This window comes from Eriocheir sinensis, chromosome 60 (assembly GCF_024679095.1).
Source record: "Eriocheir sinensis breed Jianghai 21 chromosome 60, ASM2467909v1, whole genome shotgun sequence".
NCBI lineage: Eukaryota > Metazoa > Arthropoda > Malacostraca > Decapoda > Varunidae > Eriocheir > Eriocheir sinensis.
In genome coordinates this window covers 10,139,969-10,164,412 of record NC_066568.1, presented here as the reverse complement: position 1 = coordinate 10,164,412, position 24,444 = coordinate 10,139,969, and the positions used below count along the sequence as shown (strand labels likewise).

The 24,444-nt window shown below is 46.0% G+C and overlaps 2 protein-coding genes across 2 annotated transcripts in view; one reads left to right on the top strand and one right to left on the bottom strand.

The window, feature by feature from the left end:
• LOC126985944 (uncharacterized) overlaps positions 1–24,444 on the top strand; it is a 68,166-nt gene that overhangs the window by 5,046 nt on the left and 38,676 nt on the right. The window lies entirely within an intron of this gene.
• LOC126985945 (collagen alpha-2(I) chain-like) lies at positions 69–18,946 on the bottom strand. The gene is made up of 3 exons (XM_050841542.1): positions 17,930–18,946; positions 6,613–7,223; positions 69–646 (listed from the first exon to the last, which is right to left on the bottom strand). The coding sequence occupies exons 1-3, from the start codon at positions 18,015–18,017 to the stop codon at positions 413–415; spliced, it is 933 nt and encodes a 310-aa protein (XP_050697499.1). The 5' UTR covers positions 18,018–18,946; the 3' UTR covers positions 69–412.

Here is a 24,444-nt window from a genome sequence, read left to right as displayed (position 1 = left end):
TCTCTCTCTCTCTTCGTTAGTTATTGCAAGAACTAAGGTATAAAATAGATTACACGTTATTATAAGTATTATCTCTCTCTCTCTCTCTCTCTCTCTCTCTCTCTCTCTCTCTCTCTCTCTCTCTCTCTCTCTCTCTCTCTCTCTCTCTCTCTCTCTCTCTCTCCTACAGTATATATCTAAGCTAGCGGAGGTGGACGAAGCTGAGTATTTCGCAGTCAGTGGCCTCGCGTAGACAGGCTCCCGTGAGAGGTATTGCGAGAAATTAATGTACAAAATAGACTAGATATTATTGGGCATTCTCTCTCTCTCTCTCTCTCTCTCTCTCTCTCTCTCTCTCTCCCCTATCTGTCTACTTCTTTGTCTATCTGTATCTATCAATCTATCTCTATCTATATATATCTATCTATCTGTCTCACGCCACCACCCCCATCACCACCACCACCACCGCCACCAATATCATGGACGGGGCTGTGCCGGGGCTGGCGTGGCTGGGCGGGTACATGTGGTTGCAGGCGGGGGTCTGGCAGCACTTGGAGCAGGCCTCGGAGCTGATGCCGAAGCCCCGTGGCCGACACCCGAAATGGCAGGTGTCCGTGCACTCCCTGGCCAGGTAGATGAGCACGCCGTTCACTTCCGTCCGCTCCGCCTGAAAGAGATAGATTATTGCTTTTGTCTGGCGGTGAAGGAGAAAGGAAACAGACCAAGGGCGGAAATAAAGGTCCATAGATTGTTGCTGTAGTCTGGTGGTGAAGGAGAAAGGAAACAGACCAAGGGCGGAAATAAAGGTCCATAGATTGTTGCTTTAGTCTGGTGGTGAAGGAGAAAGGAAACAGACCAAGGGCGGAAATAAAGGTCCATGGCATAAATTTGGCCTGGCTGCTACACGGTAAAGCCACAAATTTGGCCCGTCGCTGCTACACGGTAAAGCCACAAATTTGGCCCGTCGCTGCTACACGGTAAAGCCACAAATTTGGCCCGTCGCTGCTACACGGTAAAGCCACAAATTTGGCCCGTCGCTGCTACCGGGTTAAACGTATCGGGCTCCTATGAAGACTTATTTTCAAGGCTAAAGAGAAGATTAACTGGGTATTCATGGCTGATCGTTGCTTTGTCTTGTGGTAAAGGAATAGACCAAGGAGGTAAATAAAGGGGGAAACAGATCAAACAGACAAGCACGCTACACGCTATTTCCTCAACAAGACTGACTAAGCATGATGCCGCAGGAAGAATGATCGCATTGTCTTCATAGGTTTGAGGCTCAGGGAGAAAGGGTTATGACAATGGAGACAGACCAAGAGCGTACGAAATACAGTCACGAAAGAGTTGAATAAGTCAATGAAAAAAAGGAATGATGGAAGGGAGAGAACATAAACTAAAAAGGAAAAAAAGAAATCGTAGGGATGGATTAAGTAAAGGGTGAATTAGACATGCACGCAACACCCTGCTTCCGTTATAGACAGGCAGAGGAGGACACAACAACATAAAATGACTGAACTCGTTTCGAAGGTCACACGGTTTGCAAAGAAAGACACACACTGGTACAGGTAGTCGCCCATCCATAACATCGTAAGCCACACACCGAGGCTCGCTTCACACGGACGGTTTTATGCCTTGCGGTCTTTGCCTGCGGTTCATATATCAGTGAGGAGGTCCGATTGGCCCTTCCCACGGTGGCCTCGCGGGGAAGTCTGCGGTGCGTTGTGGGTCAGGCGGCGCAAGCATCGAGAGGAATCGGGTCATATTCTTCATATTTCCGCGCCCAAGGATACATATTAGGCAAGGCTTTTTTTGTAAGAGTTACGGGTGTTTCCACGGGTAGTTATATTAGCTGTGCCGTGAACCCGAAAATAATCGCTGCATGAGGACCCGATAAATCTCCTTTTCGGCCTTTGGAAAATAGTTGATGTGAGAGGCGGAGGCGTCTGAGAATACCGCCCTTATGCGCGACACACAGCGTAGGAATAACCGAAAAGAAAAGCATGATGGCGGCCATCGTGTCATTAGTGTAGCTGTAATAATATCTTTAGACAAAAGGTTCAATAATAACGATAAGAATAATATATTTTGGTGAGTAATCTTATACCTAAAGAAGGGTTAGTAATTTTTCGCTGTTACAATACTTTTGAGTAAGTAAATGCTATAAAAGTGTAGTTAAAAGCCGCGTATTGCTATGATTTTTGCTTGTTATGACACTGTACTTGTATGAGCGTGTGCATGTCTTAATACAGAAGATGAGGACCGAACATTTTAATTCAATTCACACTGAGGCAGTTAGCGGTCCCTTCCTTAGTATATACAAGTCACATATATACTGCATTGTGACCCATGCAGGCTGCAGCCCCCAACACCACGTCAACAGTGCTTCACCGATACAGTCAGCGACCCCTTCTTTAAGTTATCACAAGTTACGCACGTCACCTCCGTGGCATGGTAGTTAACATGCCTCGGGTAATGAGTTTTTACCGTGCACCACAGGCTCAAGGGTCAGTGGGACGGAGATAAGCACCGCGGCCACGGGCAGCTATAGCGTATGCCCCCAACTATACCTACTGTACTCTGACTTCCTATGCAAAGTGAAGCCTCTACCAGACTTTGTTAGCCTCCTCAAGCCCCCCGTGGGTAGTGCCCTGGAGCAGTACGGAGGCAGTGTGTGGAGACAGCGCCTTTCTCCTCGCTGCCCTCACCATAACGAGTCTGGCCCCAGAGTACGTGTCCTGTAGGTGACCCCAATTTGTACCTCATTTTGCCCCCCACAGGTGGCCTCGATGTGAAGTGAAAAGGGTGCGAGTCAGGTCATTGCACACGTATATGACGGGACCATTAAGCCTCATGCAGAAGAACTTAAGAGTCTGCAAGACAGATTTTGTAAACCTAACCCCAACTTCTCTCACTATCCATGAATTTATCCCCGGACCCATATTCCCAATCTCTCTACGGGCGTGTGGTCCCTGAGTGAAGACGCTCGGCTGTAGCTTGGAAACTAACCACGGGGAGCTCTGGATAATATTCTCATAGTGATTCCCTTTCAGAATTACCAAACTTGATTCCAACTAAACCTACCCTAACGTAACCTGCCCTGTTTTTTATTTATTATTATTTTTTTTTACAACAATTCAAGGGCACACACAAAAAGAAAACAATAAAAAAAAAAGCCCGCTACTCGCTGCTCCCAAAAAAAGAATCAAAAGAGGTGGCCGAAAGAAAGGTCAATTTCGGGAGAGGTGTCCTGATACCCTCCTTTTGAAAGAGTTCAAGTCGTAGGCAGGAGGAAATACAGATGAAGGAAGATTGTTCCACAGTTTACCAGCGTGAGGGATGAAAGAGTGAAGATTCTGGTTAACTTTTGCATAAGGGGTTTGGACAGTATAATGATGAGCATGAGTAGAAAGTCGTGTGCAGCGGGGCCGCGGGAGGGGGAGGAGGCATGCAGTTAGCAAGTTCAGAGGAACAGTCAGCGTGGAAATATCGATAGAAGATAGAAAGAGAAGCAACATCGCGGCGGAATTTAAGAGGTAGAAGACTATCAGTAGGAGGAGGAGAGCTGATGAGACGAAGAGCCTTAGACTCCACTCTGTCCAGAAGAGCTGTGTGAGTGGAGCCTCCCTACACGTGAGATGCATACTCCATACGAGGGCGGACAAGGCCCCTGTATATGGATAGCAACTGCGCGGGGGAGAAGAACTGGCGGAGACGATACAGAACGCCCAACCTCGAGGAAGCTGATTGAGCGAGAGAGGAGATATGAAGTTTCCAGTTGAGATTTTGAGTTAAGGATAGACCGAGGATGTTTAGTGTTGAAGACGGTGACAGCTGAGTGTTGTCGAAGAATAGGGGATAGGTGTTTGGAAGATTGTGTCGAGTTGATAGGTGGAGAAATTGAGCTTTTGAGGCATTGAAGGACACAAGGTTCCTTCTGCCCCAATCGGAAATGATAGTGTGCGCCACATACCCGTACAGAGAAGGAAAATACGCCCCCGGCATGACCCCTTACGGCTGTGGTGGGCCTCGCGCTGCTCATTGCCGGCGCCCCCTCCCTGACCCTCCTTATTCTTGCATTTATCTAACCTTTCCGTGGAGGTATCTGTCGTTGGCGCTCACCACAAGACTGTCGGGCCTGCTCCACTTTTTAATTAATGGGAGCATACGCAATAGCCGCGCATGGCCTCGTTGCTCATCTCCGACGCCTTCGACCTGCGTCCGCGACTCAGCCACCACCCTGTTAGTAAATCGGATCTTGTCTTGTCTTTGTTGAATCGTAAGTGATCTAACTTAGAGCTGGACCACGCTGGATCACATATCTAGATCACTGCCGCGCATCTGGCAACGCTGGGCGGGCAGGGCACGGCGCTGGGGGCAACGACACCCGTGACAAGGTACTGTTAGGAGGACAGCGGCCAAGGACACTGGGTACGGCTAACGGGCAGGGCGCGGGGCGGGGGGCAAGGTCATACGGGGGGGGGGGGGGGGGGTTAGATATGGGCCACGGGGGAGGGGCCAAGGACACCTGAAGGAGCGGCTGGGAAGGGAAGGGACACCAGGTGAAGGGAACAAGGGGGGGGGGGGGTCAAGTATGCCTGAGGGAGAGGACAGCACGTGTGAGGAACGTGGCGAGGCGGAGAAGGAGGTCAAGGACAGGGACAGGCCGGCGGGGAGAACAGCCCAGGCGACAGACCAACCCTGTACTGGTTGTCCGCACAACACAGGTGCTGAGTGCTGAATGCCGGTGCTCACCTTGCAGTAGTTGTCCTTGGGGCCTCACAACACAGGTGCTGAGTGCTGAATGCCGGTGCTCACCTTGCAGTAGTTGTCCCTGGGGCCCCACAACACAGGTGCTGAGTGCTGAGTGCTGAGTGCCGGTGCTCACCTTGCAGTAGTTGTCCCTGGGGCCCCACAACACAGGTGCTGAGTGCTGAGTGCCGGTGCTCACCTTGCAGTAGTTGTCCCTGGGGCCCCACAACACAGGTGCTGAGTGCTGAGTGCCGGTGCTCACCTTGCAGTAGTTGTCCTTGGGGCCCCACAACACAGGTGCTGAGTGCTGAGTGCCGGTGGTCACCTTGCAGTAGTTGTCCCTGGGGCCCCACAACACAGGTGCTGAGTGCTGAGTGCCGGTGCTCACCTTGCAGTAGTTGTCCCTGGCCCCACAACACAGGTGCTGAGTGCTGAGTGCCGGTGCTCACCTTGCAGTAGTTGTCCCTGGGGCCCCACAACACAGGTGCTGAGTGCTGGTGCCGGTGCTCACCTTGCAGTAGTTGTCCCTGGGGCCCCGCAACACAGGTGCTGAGTGCTGGTGCCGGTGCTCACCTTGCAGTAGTTGTCCCTGGGGCCCCGCAACACAGGTGCTGAGTGCTGAGTGCCGGTGCTCACCTTGCAGTAGTTGTCCCTGGGGCCCCACAACACAGGTGCTGAGTGCTGAGTGCCGGTGCTCACCTTGCAGTAGTTGTCCCTGGGGCCCCACAACACAGGTGCTGAGTGCTGAGTGCCGGTGCTCACCTTGCAGTAGTTGTCCCTGGGGCCGCACAACACAGGTGCTGAGTGCTGAGTGCCGGTGCTCACCTTGCAGTAGTTGTCCCTGGGGCCCCACAACACAGGTGCTGAGTGCTGAGTGCCGGTGCTCACCTTGCAGTAGTTGTCCCTGGGGCCCCCACAACACAGGTGCTGAGTGCTGAGTGCCGTGCTCACCTTGCAGTAGTTGTCCCTGGGGCCCCACAACACAGGTGCTGAGTGCTGAGTGCCGGTGCTCACCTTGCAGTAGTTGTCCCTGGGGCCCCACAACACAGGTGCTGAGTGCTGAGTGCCGGTGCTCACCTTGCAGTAGTTGTCCCTGGGGCCCCGCAACACAGGTGCTGAGTGCTGGTGCCGGTGCTCACCTTGCAGTAGTTGTCCCTGGGGCCGCACAACACAGGTGCTGAGTGCTGGTGCCGGTGCTCACCTTGCAGTAGTTGTCCCTGGGGCCCCACAACACAGGTGCTGAGTGCTGGTGCCGGTGCTCACCTTGCAGTAGTTGTCCCTGGGGCCCCACAACACAGGTGCTGAGTGCTGGTGCCGGTGCTCACCTTGCAGTAGTTGTCCCTGGGGCCGCACAACACAGGTGCTGAGTGCTGGTGCCGGTGCTCACCTTGCAGTAGTTGTCCTTGGGGCCCCACAACACAGGTGCTGAGTGCTGGTGCCGGTGCTCACCTTGCAGTAGTTGTCCCTGGGGCCCCACAACACAGGTGCTGAGTGCTGGTGCCGGTGCTCACCTTGCAGTAGTTGTCCCTGGGGCCCCACAACACAGGTGCTGAGTGCTGAGTGCCGGTGCTCACCTTGCAGTAGTTGTCCCTGGGGCCGCACAACACAGGTGCTGAGGGCTGCTGCCGGTGCTCACCTTGCCGTAGTTGTCCGTGGGGCCCCCACAACACAGGTGCTGAGTGCTGGTAGTGCTCACCTTGCAGTAGTTGTCCTTGGGGCCTCACAACACAGGTGCTGAGTGCTGAGTGCCGGTGCTCACCTTGCAGTAGTTGTCCTTGGGGCCCCACAACACAGGTGCTGAGTGCTGGTGCCGGTGCTCACCTTGCAGTAGTTGTCCTTGGGGCCCCACAACACAGGTGCTGAGTGCTGAGTGCCGGTGCTCACCTTGCAGTAGTTGTCCTTGGGGCCGCACACCACCAGGTAGTCGGTGCTCACGTTGAGGCCGTTGTGTCGGCCCAGGCAGGGGTGGCTCCACTGGTATTCTGCCTTGCGGAAGTCCAGCTTGCAGGAGAAGCAGGTGAGCGTGCCGGGCTGCACGCCGCCCGCCGGCACCAGGCCCTCGCCCTCCTCGCCCTCCTCGTCGCCGCCCTCCTCGTCCTCCTCGGGCAGGCCCTGGGCGGGGAAGCCGGGGAAGCCGGGCCCGAAGATGCCTTGGCCGGGGCGGCCCGGGATGGCGAAGCCCGGTGAGGAGCCGCCCGGGGGCCGGCCGGGCACCACGGGCGGCGCGGGGCCGGCGAGGGGGGGGAAGCCGGGGAAGTCCGGGTTGAGAGTGTTGGAGGGGAAGCTGCCGGGGAAGGCTGGGTTGCGGAAGTCGTTGGGGTTGCCGGGCTCGAGGGGCGGGGCGGGGGGCGCGGGGACGGCGGGCGGACCGGGCGTGATGAGCTCCTTGGGGAAGTCAGGGTTGAGGAACACGCCGCCCCCCGGACCCGCGGGGCGCTGGGGGCCGCGACCCCCCACCAGACCCGGCCGCTGCAGCCCGCGGTTTACGTTGATCCCTGCACCAGGAGAGAGAGAGAGAGAGAGAGAGAGAGAGAACATTATTAGTGCCCTGCCTCCCGAGACACCTGTGGACGCGTGCCTCATGACTTCCTCCCTCCCTGCTGCCCTCCCTACCTCCCCCTCCCCTTTCCTTTATCCCTTCCCCTGCTCCCCTCCCTCCCTCCCTTCTTCCCTCCCTCTCTCCTTTCCCTTTATCACTGCCCTTCCCTCCCTTTCCCTTTATTCTTCCCTTTCCTCCCTCCTTCCCTCCCCTTCTTTCTTTCCTCTGTTGCCTTCACTCCTTCCCTCTTCGTTGACCTCTTCCTCCCTTCCCTCCCTCCCTCTCTCCCTTCCTTCCCCTTTCTTCTTCCCTCCCTCCCCCTCTCCCTTCCTTCCCCTTCCTCCTTCCTTCCCTCCCTCCCTCCCTCCCTCCTACTTCCCCAAAGACTAATATGCGTCACAGGGCCAAATTACTCCTCGACCCCCTTCACGCCACGCCCCCCACTGCCCCCTCTCCCCCCCCCCCTGGCTGACCCATGCCCCCCCCCCTCCCCCCGCCCCTTCCCTGCTGTACTCACACTGTTCTCCTTCTCGTCCTGTCATTCCGGGAACACATTTTTTTACTGCCTCTCCTTTTTGCAATTACGGCTCATTATTCAGACTTGTTCCTCTTATTAGGCGCCCTTCGTGTTTTGTTGTTATTTTATTTGTACATTTTTTTATTTTTATCGTACGCCTTCGAGGATTGTGACTGTCTTCTTACTTGCCCGTCTGTGTTTGTTTCTCTGTCTGTCTGTTACCGAAATATCTAAAAAAAGGATGTATGTATTGTTAAATTCCCCCCCCCCCCGCCCCCTCTTTCCTTTTCGACGCGCTATGAAAATGATGCCGTCACTGAGGACGCAGCCTTACGAGGAACGGCTCCAGCGACTCAATCTCTTCACGTTGGAAAACAGACGATTGCGGGGAGACCTAATACAATTTTTCAAGTATACTTAAACAAGTTCAGCAATGTCGATCACTCCAAATTTTTCACGCTACAAACTAACCCGACAAGAAGAAACAACGCTAAAACAATTCAAGCGAAGCGATGCAGTACAGATATCGCCAGGAGTTATTTCTCGAACAGAGTCGTCCGTCACTGGAACAGCCTTCCTGCAGAAGTAGTTATCGCGGAAATAATAAACCTTCATTAAGAATCACATCGATCGTCACTTTGCTGCGTCGGGAGTGAACTGAACGCATCCACGAGTACGTACAGAAGTGCTTTAATCCTTCCGCAGGTCACTCCCGTGGCTGACGTATTGATTAAATCACTGGAAGCAGGCAGCCTCGCAGTGAACCAGCAGGCTTTTTGCTGCCTGCTCGTCCAGGTGTCCATGTTATTCCTACTTCTCTTCTTCCTCCCTCCATTCCTACCTCTCCCCTTCCTTCCATTCCTATTGCTCTCTCCGTTCCTTTATTCCCACCTCTCTCTTCCTCTCTGTCCGCCCCACTTACCTCCTCTCCTTCTCTCCTTCCCTCTCTTCCTACCCCTCTTCCTCTTTCCTTCACTCCTACGTCTCTTCCTTTTCTTCCGTCCCACTTAACCTCTTTTTGTCCTCCTCCTTCCTCTCTCTCTCTCTCTCTCTCTCTCTCTCTCTCTCTCTCTCTCTCTCTCTCTCTCTCTCTCTCTCTCTCTCTCTCTCTCTCTCTCTCTCTCTCTCTCTCTCTCTCTCTCTCTCTCTCTCTCTCTCTCTCTCTCTCTCTCTATCCTCGCCTTCCTCCCATTCCTATACCCATCGCCTTTTCTCCCTCCCTCCATTTCTGCCTCTCCTCCCTGCCTTCCATTCCTACTTCTCCTCCCATTATTCCTACCTACCTCTTTATCCGCGCTCCATTTACCCCCCCCCCCCGAGTGCCAGGTGCCATAATTCCCGGTAAGGCCAGGCGAGTCATGAGCCACGGCGGCCCTCAATCTCTTGCCGCCCGCGTCACGCCACCTCGCGCTGACCCGGGGTGCTGTGGAGGTGGTGGTGGTGCTGGTGGTGTGTGTGGTAGTGGTGAGGGAGGTGTGGTATGGTGGTGGTGTGTATGGTGGTGATGGGGAGGGTGGTGGTTTGGTGGTAGTGGTGGTAGTTGTGGTATGGTGATGGTGGTAGAGGGGTGGTATTGTGGTGGTAGGGGGTGGTAGTGGTATGGTAGTAGTGGTGGTGTCCTGCGTGGGAGGGGGTCGTATGGTGATAGTGGTGGTGGTGGTGGTGGTAGTGGTGATGGTGGTGGTGGTGGTGGTATGGTGGTATGGATGTGGTTGCTTTCAGAGTCTCCATTACTTATTCCAGACATTCTTTTATTAATAGTAAGTCCTTTTTCTTTATTACTCCAGTGTTCTATATATTTACTAGTGATTCTTCTTATATATATATAGTAACTTATATTTTTGAAGCTGATAAAAACCTTGTGAGTGACTCCATCTGTGAATGCTTTATGTCATGTGTCACTTACGATAATAATGTTAATAATAATAATAATAAGAGTTGGCTATATTAAAGGCAGCTGTAACGGAAAGCAGGCCAGGACACACACACACACACACACACACACACACACACACACACACACACACACACACTCTCGCGTGCCACCCTCGCATAACATGATCACCTGACATTCCCAGTCGAGTATTTGGGTGCCAGGCGGGACGCGGCACTCAACCCTACCCCCCCTAACACCCTACCCCTACCCCCTCCCTGACCCTCCCTTCTCCTCCTCCTCCTCCTCCTCCCTCCCTCAACTGTTCTTCCTCGCCTTTTCCTTCTTTTCCTTTTCTTCCTGTGACTTCCCTTCCCTTCCCTGACTCCCTCACTCCCCTCTCCTTCACCCTCTACCTTCCCCTCCTCCTCCTCCTCCTCCTTCTCCTCCTCCTCTTTCTCCTCCTCCTCCCTTAACTACTCTTCCTTTCCCTTTCCTTTTATTCCTTCCTTTCCTTTCCTTCCTGTACCTCCCCTTTCCTTCTTGACTCCCTCACTCCCCTCCTCCTCCTCCTCCTCCTCCTCCTCCTCCTCCTCCTCCTCCTCCTCCCCCCCCCTTCAACCCACTCCCTCCGTTTTTAATCAAGGGTATAATAAGAAGAGGAAGTAGGTTAGTGGGGAAAGTACTACTACTACTACTACTACTACTACTACTACTACTACCACTACTACTACTACTACTACTACTACTACTACTACTACTTCTACTTACTTCTACTATACTTATTATTTTGTAAAGTACAGTCCCGCTTCCTATGACTTAAACGCCACAGTCACAAGCTCTCCCTTAAAAGTCCTGCCTCGTAAGACTTAATCCCCTTTATCACAAGCTCTCCCTTACCTTATCAGTTCACTTGACTTCCTTTGACTTAAACTCCTCTATCACAAGCTCTCCCTTAAGTGTTGGTGTTGTGTTAGTATTGTGTCGGTGTTGTATTGGTGTTGCGTTGGTGTGGTGTTGGTGTTGTGTTGGTGTTGTGTTAGTGTTGTGTTGTGTTAGTGTTGTGTTAGTGTTGTGTTGTGTTGGTGTTGTGTTAGTGTTGTGTAAGTGTTGTGTTAGTGTTGTGTTGTGTTAGTGTTGTGTTGGTGTTGTGTTAGTGTTGTGTTAGTGTTGTGTTAGTGTTGTGTTGGTGTTGTGTTAGTGTTGTGTTAGTGTTGTGTTGGTGTTGTGTTAGTGTTGTGTTGGTGTTGTGTTGGTGTTGTGTTAGTGTTGTGTTGGTGTTGTGTTAGTGTTGTGTTAGTGTTGTGTTGGTGTTGTGTTAGTGTTGTGTTGGTGTTGTGTTGGTGTTGTGTTAGTGTTGTGTTGGTGTTGCGTTGGTGTTGCGTTGGTGTTGTATTGGACTGTGTTTTAACTTTTAACTCACCGCAACACAAAGTCACCAGTACTACAAAAAAAGAACTCAACCACAACATAAAAAAAACAGCCCAGTAGGTGTTGCATAATACTCTCAACGTATGTTACCTCTCTTGAAACACAACACAACACATCAGCAACACTTCACAAAATACCCCAATGTAGAGCAACATAAATAAAGTATACGGGTAGCCCCTCAGGTGTTGCATCAATACCCGTAACAGATATACCATTCCTGAAACTCAACACAGCACAACACATCAACACAACACAAACTACACACACACACACACACACACACACACACACACACACCACAGTATCTAGATTAAAAACACAGTGCAACTCAACGCACCGAAATACAACACAATACATCCCAGCACAACACAAACCCAACACAGCACAACACCTCAACACAACACAAACTCAACACACACACACACACACACACACACACACACACACACACACACACACACACACACACACACTGCAGTACACTAAAACACACAGCTCAACTCAGCACACCGAAATACACTACAACACATCCCAGCACAACACAAACGCAACACAACACTTTCCAGCACACAGCAACACCCCTCAGCAAAACACAACAGAACGCAACACAGTATACAGGTGGCCGTCCAGTGTTGCATCAATACTCTCAACAGGTGTAGCACGTATCCTTCCTGAAGCACTACGCAACACAACACATCACGCAACACAACGGGGAGTAATGTGACATGTTTCCCTCCTTCCCTAACAAACATTTATTTTCTCTTTTTTTTTTCCCTTTTTTTCCTCTTCAAACCATTTTTCTTGTCCTCTTTAATTCCCTTTCATCTTTAAACCATTTTTTTCTATTATTTTCCCATTATATTCTCATCTTCAAGCCATTTATCATTTTTTTTCCATTTTATTCCCTTCACCGTCAAGCTATTTTCTATTTTTTCCTTTTTATTCCTTCTTTCTTTCAAGCCATTTATCTTTTTTTTCTTTTCTTCCGCCTCACCTTCATGCCATTTCCAGATGGGTTTAGTCTTACGTCATAGCCTTATATCTTACCTCCCTTCCCTCCTCCCCTTCTCCCTCTCCCTCCCCTTCCCTTTCCCCTCCTCTTCTTCCCCTTTCCCCTTCTCTTCACTCTTGATTTAATTCGTTGCACGGTGGGTTTGCGTCTTACATTTGGTGCACGGTAAATAACACTGCTGCACAGTCTGTTCATGCGTGTGGCGAGGACATTGAGATCTCGGAGAACTTCACACACCTTGATAGCGTGGTTCATAACAACGGTGAGTCTCGCCAGGAAGTCTAAACGGCGGACTGGCCTGGCCCGCGGTGTTACGGATTCGCTCAGCACGAGTATGATGGCGTTGTCGATAACTGTGTAGAAGTCGCTGGTGCTCTCTGTCTTACTCTATGGCTGTGAGACATAGACACTAAATAGGGACTTGGAGAGATGGATTGATGCCTTTGGTAATAAGCTCCGTATTCTCTGACGCATTCGGTTCTCAAATCAACTATTTCCAAGAGCCTCAAAGGAAATCAATCGGGTTCTCATGGGTGTATTTTCACATTCATTGTGTAGAAGTCTTGTCAAACTATCACTAGGCTCATAAAACTACCGATGGAAATACTAACACGACCTCCACCAAAGTCTTGTCTTGTGGGTGCGTGATCCCCGAAATGTTTAAGAATGTGAGCCTTAGCAAGTGCCTCGACAGAATCATGGGACGTCGCTGGAGTGATTTTGTATATCGATCCGGCGACTACTCCGTGAGACTGATTCAACATGTATTACCTGCATAGTCCGTCAGCGTCAACTCCGGCTATACGGGCACGTGGCACGCTGCCCAGAAGCCGACCCTGCTCACCGGTTGTTTCTGTGAGAGACAACCCGGAGTGGAGGAGGCAATAGGCTAAACTGTCTTTCCCATACCTTCTCTTTCTTTCCCTTATCTTTCCTTCTCTTTCCTTTCATTTTTCCTTACCTTTATCTTTCTCTCCCTTCCCTTTCCTTCTCTTTCCTTTCATTTTTCCTTACCTTTATCTTTCTCTCCCTTCCCTTTCCTTCTCTTTCCTTTCATTTTTCCTTACCTTTATCTTTCTCTCCCTTCCCTTTCCTTCCCTTTCCTTCTCTTTCCTTTCATTTTTCCTTACCTTTATCTTTCTCTCCCTTCCCTTTCCTTCTCTTTCCTTCTCTTTCCTTTCATTTTTCCTTACCTTTATCTTTCTCTCCCTTCCCTTTCCTTATCTTCCCTTTCTTTCTCCTCCTTTAACTGCTCGTCCTCTCCCCTTCCCTTTCCTTTTGTTTCTTTTCCTCCCTGCATCTTCCCTTTCCTTCCCTTCCTTTCTCTTCCTTTCTCTTCCCTTCACTCCTATCCCCTCCCTTCTCTTCACTCTTTTTCCTTCCCTTCCCATCCCTTACCTACCCCTTTCCTTTTCCCTATTCTACCCTTAACTTCCCTTCCTTCCCCTCTTCTTCCCTTTCCTTTCTACAGGTGACACTCGGGTCCTCAGGTTAATTAGAAGGCTGACCTCTTATCTATCCGCATCCTTAAGGTGTGTGCAGGTGTCCGCGTGAGTCCCCAGCGTCGTCAGGTTAATTGTCTGGGATGGCCTCCTGCCGCAGCCCTCCCACAGGTGTCTTTATTGATGACGTTCGCCCTGCCTTACCTGGTCTGGCGCCACCCCTTCCGCTCCTTACCTTACCTTCCATTCTTATTCCTTTTCTTTCCTTTTTCCTCTCCCTTAATTTTCCTTTATGTTTCTCTTTATATTTTTCCTTTTCTGTCCTTACCTTACGTAATGCACCCTTCCATGCCTCCCTTTCTTTCAGGTCCTTTCCTTTCTCTTCCATTTATTTTCCTTTCCTTTTCTTTTCTTTTTTCCTTCCTCTTCCTTCTCTGTTCTCCTCATTTTCTTTTCTCCTTCCTCTTCCTTCTCGGTTCTCCTCATTTTCTTTTCTCCTTCCTCTTCCTTCTCGGTTCTCCTCATTTTCCTTCTCTTTCATTTCCTTCCCTCAACTACTCTTTCTTTCTCCACCCTTTCTCTTCTCTTTCCTTCCCTTTCACTTTTCCTTTTCCCATATCTTCTCTTCCCCTTTCCTTTACTTTCCCTTATCTTCTCTTTCTTTCCCGTTGCTTCCCTTCCCTTCTTTTAACTCCCCTTCCTTCCCTATCTTTCCTTTCCTTCTCTCTTTCCCTTCGCTTCTCTTCCCTTCCCTTCCGTTTCTTCCCTTTCCTTCGGTTTCATTCCCTTTCCTTCTCTCCCTTTTCCATCTCTTCCTTTCCCTTTCCTTCTCTCCCTTTCCCTCCCCTTTCCTTCCCTTGCCTCCCATCCCTTCCCTTCCCATCCCTTTTCTTCCCTTCCCTTCCTTCCCTTCCCTCCCACCCTCTCCCTTTCCCTTCCCTTCCCTCCCCTCCCCTCTCCTTCCCTTCCTAACTCGTAACCTCCCTCCCCTTCCTTCCTTCCCTTCCCTTCCCTTCCATTTTCTTCCCTTCCCATCCCTTTTCTTCCCTTCCCTTCCTTCCCTTCCCTCCCACCCTCTCCCTTTCCCTTCCCTTCCCTCCCCTCCCCTCTCCTTCCCTTCCTAACTCGTAACCTCCCTCCCCTTCCTTCCTTCCCTTCCCTTCCCTTCCCGCCTTCCCCTTCCTCCGTAATGTAGCAATTTGGAACATTTATTTCGTTTCTCTGCATTGCGTGTGACTTTGGGCCCACGTTCTGAGTTCAGCAATTACACGTGTGCCGGAAATACTTAAGACACGGGCGGGCGTATACACGGAGCACTGAGGCACTCTGAACTATACCTGGAAACACTTGCATATGTATGTTTTGTAAAGTCACCATAGAAAGTATCGAACACCCATGGATTGATTGATTAGAATTTGAGTGAATCTGAAGACATGGTGTTGTGTGCGTACTTCATATCATAAGGTATAAGGAAAAAATGTGATCCACTTGTACGGGACAAGCATCAAGTCTGGTTGTCCTGCACTGGTCCTGTACTCATCCTGTCCTGGTCCTGTAGCAGGTGAATGCTTGCCTTCTTTTACAAGACAAATATTCAAAGGCATATGATGATTATTATGATTTTCAAGTGAAATATGATGATTATTATGATTTTCAAATGAACACTCATCTTGGGTAATGTAACAACACTAAACTGTTTCATTTGACACTGGCAAAGTTTCTTACAAGAAAATGTTCTCATAAAAGTGAAACAAATAATCATCGTAAACCAAAAAAATATTAAAGCAAAAAAAAAATCATTTAAGTAAAAAATCTGATTTAATCAAATAAATATATATATTTTATATTAAAAAAATCATAATATTTTTCCAAACCTGCTCTAGTATTCCTCTGCTATTTCTGCTACACCTGCCCCTCCTTATTCTCGGGGTTAAGGGTCACAGAGCTTCGTGGAATTACGGGAAAATCCGCGAATGTGCGAATTCGTGAGTAGTGAACCCGCGAACACTGGGGGACAGGTGTATTATTGTTCGTCATCTACTACTCTACGATTACCGGTGTGCGCGACGCGAGTAATCACCGTACTTGATTGTTCTGGAAAGAATCTTGACGTCTGTGAGATTATAAAACCATATACTTATATATCACATCGATCACCACAGATTCAAGGGTGTTCAGGCTGTGCATTAGGGTACAGCACTGTGTTGCACCGTACTGAAGGAAAAATTTATTGCACTCTGCAGTCTGTCATGGAAAAAGAATATAAAGATTAACTTGATATTTTAATAGTCTGCTTAGGCTTACCATTGTTATTAAACCTGGCAGCGAATTTTATCTCTATATATGCAAGGGGGGCGTGGAAGGAAGCACCCATCCAAGAGAAGGAGTAATAATAAAAAGTTTGAGCCTCTCTGGTAGTCCGTTACTGTTACTTATAACCGTTACCGTGGCTGTAACTATTCTTCTGACATTTCAGAGTTGATGATAACACATGTTGGATATTTATTCACTTGTTTTCATATTTTTTCTCTATTTCTTCTTTTCTGGGTTCTTTTTTTTTTCTCTCGTTTTAGTTTCTTCTTCCTCTTATTTTTTTTTTCTCTTTTCGTTATCACGTCAGGTATACTCAGCACTTCAGAGTAAAAATCCATGTATACTCAACTCTCAACTTCTGCTATACGATGATAATACATAAATTGCTCCACTTCAGAACAAAATCCCTGTATACTTAACTAAACCTCTGCACTTCAGAACAAAATCCCTGTATACTTAACTAACTCTCCGCACTTCAGAACAAAACCCCTGTAGACTTAACTAACTCCCGCACTTCAGAACAAAATCCCTGTATACTTAACTAACTCTCCGCACTTCAGAACAAAATTCCTGTATACATAACTAAACCTCCTACAAGACTCATGACTATATGTATACAGCCAAGAATGTATACATGTGTACGCCTAAGTAATGTTATGTCACTGCTCACTAGATTGTCTCCACAAAACTTATATGAATTTTTAGAAGCAATAAGTGGAACGTCACCAGCTTACATAACATAGGCAACATGCTCCCTGAGACACACTGACTGACTGTGACTGACAGGCAAATGATAGCCTGTGGCGTGGGTCTCACGGACTCCGAGTCTCACCGTACTGGACACGTTCAGATACAGACTTCGTACGGTACGCTTATACCATTTTCAGTTTTACCTAATTGAAAGACATTATTCAACTTTTTCATCACTGTAGCTACATAAAGTTATTATTTCATATCAATATGCAGTAATCATACTGTATAATATTTTGTACTAATAAAAAAATCAAAACATGCGTGTTTTAGGTTTAGAAGTAAGCGAACAGTGTAACAGACAGTTAATTAATAGAAGACTTGAGAGATTGATAAACTTTCTGTACGCTACCATTTCTAGCAGCATCTAGGATCACCACAAGAACGAGAAAACTGGCAAATTCTAGCCTATTAAAACCAGGATGTTTCCACAAAGCAGGGCTAAATCATAACTAACAAATTACTAGAAGGATTTGCTCTCCATGCAGGAGGTGACAGTTGGGCAGTAAACAACGTTGTAAACATGAGGGTTACGGCTTGTCTCTAACTTTGTGGCACCAGTGTCCAATAATTAATGAAGATTAATCACATTTACAATTTCTAACTAATTGGCCGATTAATCGGTATCGGCCGATTATTGGTTACCGATTAATCGGTAATCGGCCAAATTGGTTATCGGTGCAACCCTAATTTTTTCCTTCCCCTTTTCCTTCCCATTATTTTTTTCCTTTCCCTTCTTTTTCCTTCCCTTTATTTTTCTTTCACCTTTTCCCTTTCTTTTATTTTTTGCTCTTTTTCCTTCCCTTATTTTTTCTTTCCTTTCTTTTCCCTTTATTTTTTCCTTTTCTTTCATTTCCCTTCACTTATTTTTTCATTCCCTTCTTTTCCCTTTCCCTTTCCTTTCCTTTCCCTTCTCTTCGTTTCCCTTTATTTGTTTTCATTTTTTCCCTTCCCTTTTCTTTTCTCTTAATTTTTTCCTTTCTTTTCCCTTCTCTACTTTTTTTCCTTCTTTTCCCCTCCCTTTTCCACCCTTAATTGTCCTTTTATTTTCCTTCTCCTCCCTTTCCTTTATTTTTTCCTTTCTCTTCTATTCTATTCCCTTTATTTTTTCCTCTCTTTTCCCTTCCCTTTTCTCCTTTAATTGCCCATCTTTTTCTTTTCCATTCCCTTTCCTTCCCTTCCCTTTATTTTTCCTTTCCTTTCCCTTCCCTTTTCTCCCTTTCTCTTCCCTTCCCTTAATTTTTTTCCTTTCCCTTCTTTTCCCTGTGTAGATTATTATTATTATTATTATTATTATTATTATTATTATTATTATTATACTTACTCTGACCATGTATGAAGCCTGATAGTTGTAGTAGTAGTAGTAGTAGTAGTAGTAGTGGTGGTAGTAGTAGCTGGGTAACGGTGGCCATGAATAGTAGTAGTAGTAGTAGTAGTAATTATTGGAGTTGTAGTAGTAGAAGTAGTAGTAGTAGTAGTAGCAGTAGTAGTAGTAGTAGTAGGAGGAGGAGGAGGAGTAGCAGTAACAGTAGTAGTAGTAGTAGTAGTAGTAGTAGTTATAGTTTCACTTCACCAAATTACACTTTCTCTGTCTTTCACCACGTTCTTTTTTTCTCTTTAATTCCTCCACTTAACTTTACTTCTTTACTTTTTTCTTTTTTTTCTCGTCCTTGCGTGTGTGTGTGTTCGTGTGTCTGTGTCTCTTATTTACACTCCACTACTCTCCCACCCTTTTCTTCTTCTTCTTCTTCTTCTTCTTCTTGGTTTTGTTCTTGTTCTTTTTCTTGTTCTAGTTCTTCTGGTTCTTCTTTTTCTTCTTCTTTTTCTTTTTCTTCTTCTTCTTCTTCTTCTTCTTCTCCTTCTTCTTCTTTTTTTTCTTCTTCTTCTTCTTCTTCTTCTTCTTCTTCTTCTTTTACTCCTCCTCCACTATTCTCTGGTTTCTCTTTTTTACTTTCTCCTTTCCACTCCTCCTCCTCCTCCTCCTCCTCCTCCTCCTCTTATTTTAATCCTCCTCCTCTTTTCTTTTTTCTTTATTTATTTCCTTTCTTTTTCCTTTACACTGTTTTTCCTTTCTTTATTTTCCTCTCCGTTTCTCTTTCTCTCTATTCCTGCTTTTAACTATCTACGTTCTTTTCTTCCTCCTTCTCCTCCTTCTTCTCTCCTTATTTATCCTTCTTTTTCTTCACTTAATCTTTCTCCTTTTTCTCTTTTTTTTCTATTTTTCTCTTTTTTTCTTAACTCACAAATCACGTTTTTACTCTTTTATCTCTCACGAACTTCTTTCCTTCAGCGTGAGAAAGTGAGAGAGTGAGAGAGTGAGAGAGTGTAAATGGTGTGCATGCTTTGGCTCTCACTCTTAAACTGACCCTATTGCTGAAGGTCTCTCTCTCTCTCTCTCTCTCTCTCTCTCTCTCTCTCTCTCTCTCTCTCTCTCTCTCTCTCTCTCTCTCTCTCTCTCTGTCCCCTCCTTTTTCTCTCCCTCCCTCCCTCTCTCCCCCTCCCTCCCCCCCTCTCTCTCTCTCTCTCTCTCTCTCTCTCTCTCTCTCTCTCTCTCTCTCTCTCTCTCTCTCTCTCTCCTTTATTCCTTCCCTCTTTCTCTCCTCTTCTTTCCTCCCTCCCCTCCTCCTTTCCTCCATCAACTCTATACAGCCACGCCTTCCTTCATCAATCACTTCTCCTCCTCCTCCTCCTCCTCCTGCTCCTCCTCCTTTTCCTCATTACGGTAATTAAGCTTAATATTTCTTGGCACTAAACACACATTTTCATATAATTATTGCAAGCCACTTAGCGTCTTCTGCAGTATTTTGGGTCCCGTTCTCATTAAGGAAATTAGTCGCGTTCAGATATTCGGCTGGAGTATGAAAGGCTATTTATATATTTGTTGTTGTTGTTGTTGTTGTTGTTGTTATTGTATTGGTGGTGATGGTGATGATGGTGATGGTGGTGTGTGGAGGGTAGCGTGGTGTGTGTATGTGTCTGTGTGTGTGTGTGTGTGTGTGTGTGTGTGTGTGTGTGAGTAGATGGGGTTGTTTTCTTTTTTCTAGTTCTTCTTTTTCTACTTTTTTTTTGTTTTTGTTCTTTTTCTACTTGTTCTCTTCTGCTATCTTTTTTTTTGTTCTTCATCCTCTTCATCGTGTTCTTGTTCCTGTTCTTCTTCTTGTCCTTGTTCTTTATTTTTCTTTCTTCTTATTCTTTTTTTTTCTTCTTCATCTTCTCCTTCTGACCCCTGGTATCGCTTCTTCAGTCTCTCTCCTTCATCTTCCTTCCTTTGTATTCAGTCATTAATTCTCTCTTTGTTTCCAGCTTTCACCCAAGACTTTTCATGTGGCTCAGTATTGTATTGTCTGTCTTTCTTTACCTTATATCAGACCCAGTACAGTTCTTAGTCTCCTCTGTTACATCGTCTGTCTCTACCTCACTTAAATATATTCGGTCCACAACAGTTCTTAGGGTCGCATTTTAAAACATCTCGTCGCTAATGTTCACCTATATGACAAAGCTTTCCTATGAGTCTGGGGCATTTCCAGAAGTAGTTTCATGACCCTGGTGGTAGTCTGACCCTTCTTCTGCACCGTGAACCTAAAGAACCACTCATTAGATCCCGATTGACCCCATCTTTGCCTATAGAAATACTTGATGTGAGATGTGAATACCAACCTTAGTCTCCCCTGTTACATTGTCTGTCTTTACTTTCTGTCACCCCTAGTACAGTTCTAAGGTCCGTATTCTCAGACGCTCTCGGCCCTCACATCAACTTATATAAAGGCCGAAAAGGAGATTAATCGGGTTCAAATCAGTTTTTTCTCACAATTTTGGTATAGAAAGGTCAAAATACCACCGGGGTCATAAAATTACTCCTGGAAACGCCCACAACCTCTACGAAAGCCTTGTCCAATGTGTGTGTGTGTGTGTGTGTGTGTGTGTGTGTGTGTGTGTGTGTGTGTGTAATGCGTTGTCCACTTCCTCTTGTTCTAGTTTTATTTTATTTTTCTAATTTCTTGTTCCATTTTCTTCTTGTACTTGCTCTTTTCTTAACTTTCTCTTTTTTCTACTTTCTCGTTCTTGTCCTTTTTCTAGTTAATCTTTTTTCTACTTTCTTGTTCTTCCTCTTCTTCTTGTTCTTCTTTTTTCTTCTTCTCATTCTCTTCTTCCTCTTCTTCTTCCTCCTCCTCCTCTTCTTTTTCTTCTGTTTCTTCCTCTTCTTCTTTCCAGTGCAGTTCATGTTCTTCCTCTTCTTCTTCATCTTCTCCTTCCTCTTCTTCTTTCCAGTGCAGTTAATGTTCTTCCTCTTCTTCTTTTTCATCATCTTCTTCCTTTTCTTCTTCCCCCTCCCCTTCCCAGCACTGTTCATGGCCCCCTGTATCGAGGCACTTCAGGAACAGGCCGTGGCGTGCGTCAGGACTTTAGAACTGTGGTCGTCCATCACGCTCTCGCTCCCTCGGGACGAATTATTTCCCGCGCCACGCCACACCACACGTCTGGCACGCCCTCGCCCGCTGTCCCTTGAAATAGTCCTTAAGTAGTCAGGGTTTAATGTACGTTTTATAAGGTAATGGATTTGTTATGGGATGAAGTTGGCTTATATTTAAATGGATATGTTATGGAATGAAGTTGGCTTATATTTAAATGGGTTTGTTATGGAATGAAGTTGGCTCATATTAAAATCTTCACGTAACGCTGCATACACTTGCTTGACATGCACTCACTGGCTGTCCCTTGAAAACAGTCCTTAATAGTCAGGGTTTTATATTCATCTTATAATATATTGGATTTTCGAAAGCATGAAGTTGGCTTATAAAAATCTTCACTCATCACCATACATACCCTCGCCCGCAGTCCCTTGAAATCAAGTCTGTAAATATCCAGGGTTTGATCTACATTATATAAGTTATTGGATTTTCAAAAGCAAGCAGTATTAGTGTAATAGTATCAGTAAAGGATAAGCATTGGTAATCAGTATTAGTATTAGTCTGTAGCACTACTTGGTCCTCGCAAGGTAAAGGTAAGGTTGGGTGCATGCGCTGTAGCTCCTCGTGGTCCTGTGGTACACATTTTGACGTCCTTGAGGTCTCCAGAGTGGGTTGCTGGTGGCTCAAGGCTCTGGCCAGGCGGGAAGGTTTAGTTAATGAAGATGTGCTGTTCCGATGCCCCAGACAGTGACTGCTGGCCGCGAGCCCTTTCTCCTGTGTGTCCGGCAAACTACACTGATTGTCGCGGTCATCGGGGCGGACATTCATCAGACTTTCTACACTTGTTCCTTGAAAAGCCGAGTTCCAGCTCGCTCGTTTCCATGTAAACACAGAGTTATATCATGACTACGTGCTGCAACGAGAGCTCTTCCATCTCAGAAAGTCATTCACTTCACGTTGTTACCCGAAATATTACTAAATTTACTCGAGGATCTAGGTTTGAGTTCCACGGATGCATGCAGACAATTTTCAACCATCATCCACATGCTGCCTAAGTCTTAAATAACCCTAACCTCAGCGACTTCGTTCAAGTGGAGCACCGGCAGCTAATAAATTAAAATCACCTGCGCCACTAGCGGGCTGGGGTCGTCCAAGAGCCCCTCAAGTAAGCCTACCGGCAGTATAGACAGCACCTGAACACACACACACACACACACACACACACACACACACACAGCTATGTATGTTACTGGCTGGAGGCATGACAGGCGGACACACACGCGAGCAGGACACTTACGAGGCTGGGCTGACCGAGTTTTATAGACACGCTTCTTCTTATAACAGTTAGGTGAAGTATTTTGGAGTGGTGTTCAGAGGTTTATATTCACACGTTCCTAGAGTGACGTTCAGAGGTTTATATATACACGTTCCTAGAGTGACGTTCAGAGGTTTATATATACACGTTCCTAGAGTGACGTTCAGAGGTTTATATTTACACGTTCCTAGAGTGACGTTCAGAGGTTTATATATACACGTTCCTAGAGTGACGTTCAGAGGTTTATATTTACACGTTCCTAGAGTGACGTTCAGAGGTTTATATATACACGTTCCTAGAGTGACGTTCAGAGGTTTATATTTACACGTTCCTAGAGTGACGTTCAGAGGTTTATATATACACGTTCCTAGAGTGACGTTCAGAGGTTTATATATACACGTTCCTAGAGTGACGTTCAAAGGTTTATATTCACACGTTCCTAGAGTGACGTTCAGAGGTTTATATATACACGTTCCTAGAGTGACGTTCAGAGGTTTATATTTACACGTTCCTAGAGTGACGTTCAGAGGTTTATATATACACGTTCCTAGAGTGACGTTCAGAGGTTTATATATACACGTTCCTAGAGTGACGTTCAGAGGTTTATATATACACGTTCCTAGAGTGACGTTCAGAGGTTTATGTACACGTTCCTAAGTGACGTTCAGAGGTTTATATTTACACGTTCCTAGAGTGACGTTCAGAGGTTTATATATACACGTTCCTAGAGTGACGTTCAGAGGTTTATATTTACACGTTCCTAGAGTGACGTTCAGAGGTTTATATATACACGTTCCTAGAGTGACGTTCAGAGGTTTATATATACACGTTCCTAGAGTGACGTTCAGAGGTTTATATATACACGTTCCTAGAGTGACGTTCAGAGGTTTATATATACACGTTCCTAGAGTGACGTTCAGAGGTTTATATTTACACGTTCCTAGAGTGACGTTCAGAGGTTTATATTTACACGTTCCTAGAGTGACGTTCAGAGGTTTATATATACACGTTCCTAGAGTGACGTTCAGAGGTTTATATATACACGTTCCTAGAGTGACGTTCAGAGGTTTATATTTACACGTTCCTAGAGTGACGCTCAGAGGTTTATATATTCACGTTCCTAGAGTGACGTTCAGAGTTTCACATTTACACGTTCCTAGAGTGACGTTCAGAGTTTCACATTTACACGTTCCTAGAGTGACGTTCAGAGGTTTATATTTACACGTTCCTAGAGTGACGCTCAGAGGTTTATATATTCACGTTCCTAGAGTGACGTTCAGAGTTTCACATTTACACGTTCCTAGAGTGACGTTCAGAGGTTTATATTTACACGTTCCTGGTTATAGCAGTGACGTGAAGCTTTCTGGAGCGCCGTTTTTCCTTATTTCCGTTTTTTTCCTAGTCTTATTTTTCTTATTCTTATTCTTATTTTTCTTTTCTTATTTTCTTATTGTCTTATTTTTCGTTTTCTATTTTTTTTCTTCTCATATTTTTCTTATTTTTCCTTATTTTTCTTTCTTTTCTGATTTTTCTTTTTTTCTTATTTTTCTTTTTTCCTTATTTTTCTTGTCTCATTTTTCTTTTCTTATTTTTTTTCATATTCTCATATTTTATTATCTATTATTTTTTTCTTATTTTTCTTATTGTCTTTCTTTTCTCATTCTTGTTCTTATTTTTCTTTTCTTATTTTTTTTCTCATTTTATTTTTTTCTTATATTTCTTTTTTTCTTTTCTTTCTCATTTTTCTTATTTTCCTATTTCTTTCTTATTTCTCTTGTTGTTGGCATTTAGTTATTTTTATTACTTTTACTTTTCTTGTTGTTTTCTTATCCTTATTTTTTTATTCTCTTACTGTCTTATAATTCTTATTTATATTATTCTTACTTTTCTTATTGTTTTATTATTCTTATTTTTTTCTTATATTTCTTATTCTTATTACTCTTTATTTTTCTTATTGTCTTATTATTCTTATTATTTTCTTTTTTTTTCTTTTTTTTCTTATTTTTTCTTATATAAACGGGTCAGTCTTTTATTTATTTATTTTTTTTACTCATTTTTAAGTCACACAAATACTTCGGAGTGGCATTCAGATATTTTTTTTTTTCCTTTGTGTGA